Source organism: Sturnira hondurensis, unplaced genomic scaffold, assembly GCF_014824575.4.
Source record: "Sturnira hondurensis isolate 20B ecotype Veracruz unplaced genomic scaffold, ASM1482457v3 Scaffold0005509, whole genome shotgun sequence".
Taxonomy (NCBI): domain Eukaryota; kingdom Metazoa; phylum Chordata; class Mammalia; order Chiroptera; family Phyllostomidae; genus Sturnira; species Sturnira hondurensis.
The window spans coordinates 472,931-478,930 of NW_028078140.1; the positions used below are offsets into that span (position 1 = coordinate 472,931).

The 6,000-nt window shown below is 44.8% G+C and overlaps 1 protein-coding gene across 1 annotated transcript in view; it reads right to left on the reverse strand.

Moving 5' to 3' along the window:
- Positions 1-5,592, reverse strand: part of LOC118987919 (gamma-1-syntrophin-like) — a 110,633-nt gene extending 105,041 nt beyond the window's left edge. The window contains exons 1-3 of the mRNA XM_037047260.1: positions 5,517-5,592; positions 4,532-4,792; positions 1,234-1,361 (exon numbers count right to left, since the gene is read on the reverse strand). Coding sequence (XP_036903155.1) covers positions 1,234-1,361; positions 4,532-4,792; positions 5,517-5,592 — 465 coding nt within the window. The remainder of the gene's footprint in view (positions 1-1,233; positions 1,362-4,531; positions 4,793-5,516) is intronic.
- Positions 5,593-6,000: the final 408 nt, after the last annotated feature.

Consider the following 6,000-nt stretch of genomic DNA (forward strand, 5'->3'; position numbering starts at 1 on the left):
GTGATTTTATATACTGTGGTGCATGAGAGAACCCCTAACATGTACTATACAGTCTCTCAGTTGTGAAGTTATCCCCATAAAGATCCATGAAGAATGTTGTGGTTTTCTCTCGCCTAAGCTTTATCACCATTTCTCTTACTCTTTCAACAAATATCTCATATTATATGCAACAAGCTCCATTTGTCCAATATCTTTGGTTATTTTAAATAATGTATGTATTCTGTATATGTAAATATTATATAAAGTTTGCCACTAGTTACCTCCAAATAAAAATATTAGACAGTAGTACCACCTTTATTTTTAAAAAATGACATAATTTGTATTAGAAGTAATTTGAAGATGTGGATATTTTTGAAAATTATGATGATACCAAATGCTACAATGAAGTTGTTTCACTTATTGAAGTTCGAGCCATATACCTACCCAGTCATAAGAAATTATTCAGAGTAGTAATATGTAAAAATATAAATATTAATGGCTTTTTACCTGCCTACTTGATGTTTAGAAATTTGTATAGATGGACATTCAAAATAGCAGCAAGTCAGACATAATTCTAAGTAATCCATTTTTAGACCTGTAATGAATGGTATGGGATTTGATATTTATTCCCAATAAATATTTAGTAAGAATCTCCTATTGTGTAAGATATATCTTTCAAAAAGCAAGACATTAGATATAATAGATACTCATACATATTTGGTACAAAGCCCAATGACTTGAATATAGAGTATCAAAAATACTATTGCTTTGATGTACAGACAAACCTGGGCCGTATCAGCATATTTTGACTGTCATAAATGCGTAAATATAAAAAATTTCTAGACTTTTCAAGGGCTATAAAATAATGTTTCATTCCAGAATTTATATATTTAGTGAAATACTGGCTCTGGCACAAATAATACCCCTTTTTATCACAAAATATTTTATTACAAAATCATAAGTATGTAATTCTGTAACATAGCAATATCACACTCAAGCACCTCACATCACATTTTAGATGAAATGTTCAAATTAAAACTATAAATTATTATAGTCATTACCCTACCAACCACACTCAAGGAGGCATTACTTCTGCTAGACACCAAATATTCTAAAACATTTGGACTGTTTTCTATTTTTTTCTGTATCTTATTTTCAAAATATGTTAGTAACATGCAATTTGTGGTTATTAAGTTCATGTCACTCTGTTGTGATAAGATGGGAAAAATAAAAGTCTTTAACAAAAACACTTACTGGGGGTGCCAGAAACTTGTAAAGACAGGAGCCTCTCAGCGCCAGAAATGTTGGAGCGTATGCACAATCTTGAAGGGAGTCCTGTTCCCGTGCTTCACACCAGCCCATGTAGACTATCTGTAGGGAAATTGAATATAATTACTGACAACAAAGTCTCAGAGCAGATGTATTATGTGTATTTTTCATATCTTGTAATACCTTAGCTGTAATAAATTTATCACATTAACTGAAGCAGAAGCACATTAACAAGTTCTAGCTTCATTACATATATGTGAACCACTCATAATAATTTAGAATCAGGATCCACTTCAGGCCAAGATGGAGGCACAGTTAGACACACTATGCCTCCTTGCACAAACAAAACAAAGACAACAAATTAAAAAATAAAAAACAACCAGAATTGACAGAAAATTGAACTGTATGGAAGTCAGACAACCAAGGAGTTAAAGAAGAAATATTTATCCAGATCAGTAGGCAGAGTGGAGACCGGCAGCCAGGGGAAAACATTTGCGGCAGGGGGGCAGCTGAAGGACCTGGTGTGGCAAGGCATCAGCTGGCAGACTAGGCAAGATGGTGGCTGGTAGAGCAGGCAGTCCCACATTTGCATGGAGATAAACCAGGAGGAACAACTGGGGAGTGAGACAGACCACATGACACAGGTTTCCAGCATGGGGAAATAAAGCCTCAAAACCTCTGACTGAAAAAACCTGTGAGTATTAAGGCAGCTGGAGAAACTCCCAGTCTCACAGGAGAGTTCCAAAGGGTCTCTCTGGAGAGACCAGCCTCACTGGAGAGACCCAAAGGGTCCTACAATGCACATAAAACCACCCACCTGGGAATCAGGACCAGAAGGGCCGAATTTGCTTGTGGGGAGTGATGGGAGTGGCTGAAAGCCAGCAGAGAGCTGAAGGAGTGGCACTATTCCCCCTCAGACCCCTCCTCCACATACAACTCCACAAGGCAGAGATGTAGGTTTTATTGCCCTGGTGAATTCTTAAGGCTCCAGTCTTTACTGTATAACAACTATGCTGAGACACAAAGAAAAAAAAAAGTCCCCAATGAAAAAATGGATCAAAGCTACCTAAAAAAAAAATACAACTAAGAGGTGAAGAGATAGCCATACTATCAGATGCACAGTTCAAAACACTGGTAATCAGGATTCTCACAGAATTGGTGAGTATGGTCACAAAATAGAGGGAAATGTGAAGGCTATGAAAAGTGAAATAAAGGAAAATGTACAGGGAACCAACAGTGAAAGGAAGGAAACTGAGATGCAAATAAATGTTTTGGACCAGAAGGAAGAAATAAATATTCAGCCAAAACAGACTGAAGTAACAACAATTGAAAAATATGAGGAGAGGCTTAGGAACTGTTACAGAAAAGTGAGGTGACCAGACATGGAGGATTCAGGAGCACAATCTTTATTATGTGCCTGGGCCCAGAGGAGAGTGATCTCCAAATTCTGAGCCCTGAACAAAGGGTTCTTGGGGTTTATATAGCCTGCAGGACCTTCCTGTACAGAAGCGGAATGCGGAAGTTGTGTCTATTTCCTTACTTGGGGATATCTGAGGTGCTGTGGCTCTCTTTGGCTGCGCGGCAGAAGCAGGTTACAGAAGCGGAATGCAGAAGTTAGACTCTCCTACGGGCCGTTCTTAGGCCAGCAGAAAAGGGGCTTTTCTCTATCATTCCCCCCTGTGGGTGCTTAGACAGTGCTTTCGTCTGTCTCAGCATCCAATAACGGGACTCTCTGCTCTTGTTGTTGCTGGAGCATGAGAATGCGGCTAGTGGTCTTCCATACTAGTGTTCCTTCTAACTGGCTGACTACTGTTCTGATGGCCCAGGGTCTTATGGTAATGACTAGGATGAGGATGATCAGGGGTCCTAGGATGGGGACTAGGAAGGAGAAAAGAGTGTCCTGCCACCAGGAGGATGCTCCCGTCCCAGCCCTGGGCCATAGTCTGTCTTTAAGTTCATTTATGCGTTGTAAGTTCTCTTCAACTAAGCCACTTTCATTAACAAAATAGTAACATTCTTCTCCTAGGAATGTACAGGTCCTCCCCTTTTATCTATTCTGAGGATGGGAGGAGGTCTCCTGAAGACTTAGGGGCATTCCTAATTCTAAGTAGTGCCAGTGGCAGCAAATCAGTCCAAAGTCGCCCAGTCTCCTTCTCGGTGAATGATTTTAGATCAATGGCCAGGGCCTCTCCGAGGGGAGTGGGAGAGTTTCTGAAGTTCTGTGGCAGTCTGGTCTGGGTCTAAGCCAGCTAGACTGAGGACTGTAGGCGCCTGTAACCCTGGTCTTTGTTGCCTGCCAGTGGGCTTTTTTTCTTCCCTTTTCAGAGCAGATACAGAACAAAATCCAAAACACAGAGTTCCAAAACAACACACAGGCATTCTCTTGCACCAGTGCATCCACTGATGCCTCGCAGAAACATGTTCCTTCTGGCCCAGTCTCATGGCAGAGACATGCTGCTTTGCCTCAGGCTGAAGCACTCGTCAGCCCCAATTGACCCTTCTTGGGTCCCAGGTGGCAAAGGCATCCTCCCCAACCGGCTACAGGCGACCTTTCCTAGGTCTTATACTACAGTTTTCTGATCAGAAACAGAACCACATGTGAGAAATTTGCTCTTTTCCCACGAAACCAGAAAACAAGTAGTTGAGGTTTCCTTTACTCCAGGTTTAAAACTTTCACATCCTTTATACATATTTCTGCTTATCTAGATTTATCTGTCATTCTTTTTTTTACTCTTGGTTCCTCTGCTTAGGCAATCTGGTGGCTCCCTGCTCCCGGGAGGTATCTGGTTTCCTGAAGGAACCACTGCCAGGCCACCGTGCTGCAACATTGTCTAATTGTTTAGACAGGTAGGCTACTGGCCTTTTCCAGGGTTCATGGTCTTGGGTTTGTGGGCTGGCTGAGAGCCCGGTGGCCCCTTGTACTAAGACCTCCTTCCTAGTGGGGGGTCCGACCAGGACGGTGACTACTGAGTGTTCCGCTCCAGTGTCTACCATAAGGTCAATGTCCTGGCCCCCGACTTTTACTCTGACTATGGGCTCCTGGGGACCAAGCACAATGAAGCCTGGTCCTCCTCAGTCTTGGCTGAACCCAGTGAGGGCTAATACATTAGGGGCTGGCGCTGGCGGGACTGTCTGACTGTCAGGCAACTCTTCCCACTGCCTGCAGGCCGGGCAGTCTCGTTTCCAATGTCCTCGCTCTTTGCAGTAAGCACACTGATCTTTTTCTACTTTGAAGTGCCCCTTTTTATTGCCCGGTCCATTTTTGATGTTGTGGATGTTTTACCAGCGGCGGCTAAGAGGGTGGCCTGCAATTTTTGGTCTTCTAAGTGGGCGGCCGCCGCAGCTTCATCTCGGTTTTTATATACTTTGTTGGCTACTGCCAAGAGTTGGTTCAAAGTCATGCCTGCGAAGCCTTCTAATTTCTGAGGCTTTTTCCTAATGTCTGAGGCAGACTGGGAGACGAAGGCCATGGCAACCATACACTGGTTCTTGGTCGCCTCTGGGTCAAAAGGGGTATAAACCCGATAGGCCTCCATTAGGCACTCTAGGAAGTCCCCGGAACATTGGTCTGCCTTCTGAATTCGGGGTGGCCTGGCTTTCCCGTAACTATGAGGTGAACTGCTCTAATAGTGGACAAATTTAAAGTTCCCTCAGGGGGCCTGCCGACTCCGAAGGTCAGCCATTCTGATATGCAAAAAATCTCAAGTTGTTCTGCATTCAGAGATGGGTCTTGCCCTCTAAATCTACTGAAGTTCTTGAGCATACAATCTAAGACTGTGGAGACCCACCTCCCACTGGGCACAGACACATAAAGGGTGGGGCTCACTCGCTCACCCACCTGGCCTGCCCCTTAGTGGGGCGAAGTCAGTCTTAGCTAAAGCTGCCCCAGCAGAATTCGGCGTTAACTGCCAGCCATTATGCCCTATGACCTGACACAGGAACTGCAGGTTGGGGCCCAATCTTGCTCCGTAGATTTTTCACCCGTGGAGCCACACACACACACACACACTCTCACTTTCACTCTCAGACACTCAGAAGTTAAACATTCCCTCCCTGAGTGAGGGTCCAGTGATCGGACTACCTAGTCTCAATCCTCAGGCAGATCTGGGAGGACTCCAACCTCCCTTCCTGGTCTCGGGTCTGGTCCCTCCCCCAGTGAGGGTCTGATGATCGGACTCAGTCTAAGTTTCTGACTCCAGTCAAATTTTCTGGCTATGAGAGGTGATCAGTCTCTCCCTGGTCTCAGGTCCAGTCCCCGGGGCACTTACCGATTTCCGATGCGGCACCTTCTGATAGATCGTGGTCCGAAACCCTCACTTCCCATGTGGAGTCGTGGGTCGGCATCCAGTGCCCCAACCCGGTCGGGGCCTAAGAAATCTCAGGGCACGTGCTCCCCCAGTCCCTGGCTGAGCCACCGGCCACCCGGTCTGCCCTGGCCAGCTGGCGGCAAATCGGCCCAGATTTATGTTAGGTCGCTTCCCGGTCAGGGAACCAAATATTACAGAAAAATGAAGTGACCAAACACCTAGGGTTCAGGAACATGATCTTTATTACATGCACGGGCCCAGAGGAGAGTGATCTCCAAATTCTGAGCCCTGAACAAAGGGTTCTTGGGGTTTATATAGCCTGCAGGACCTTCCTGTACAGAAGCGGAATGCAGAAGTTATGTCTTTTTCCTTATTTGGGGATATCTGAGGTGCTGTGGCTTTCTTTGGCTGCGTGGCAGAAGCAGGTTACAGAAGGGGAATGCAG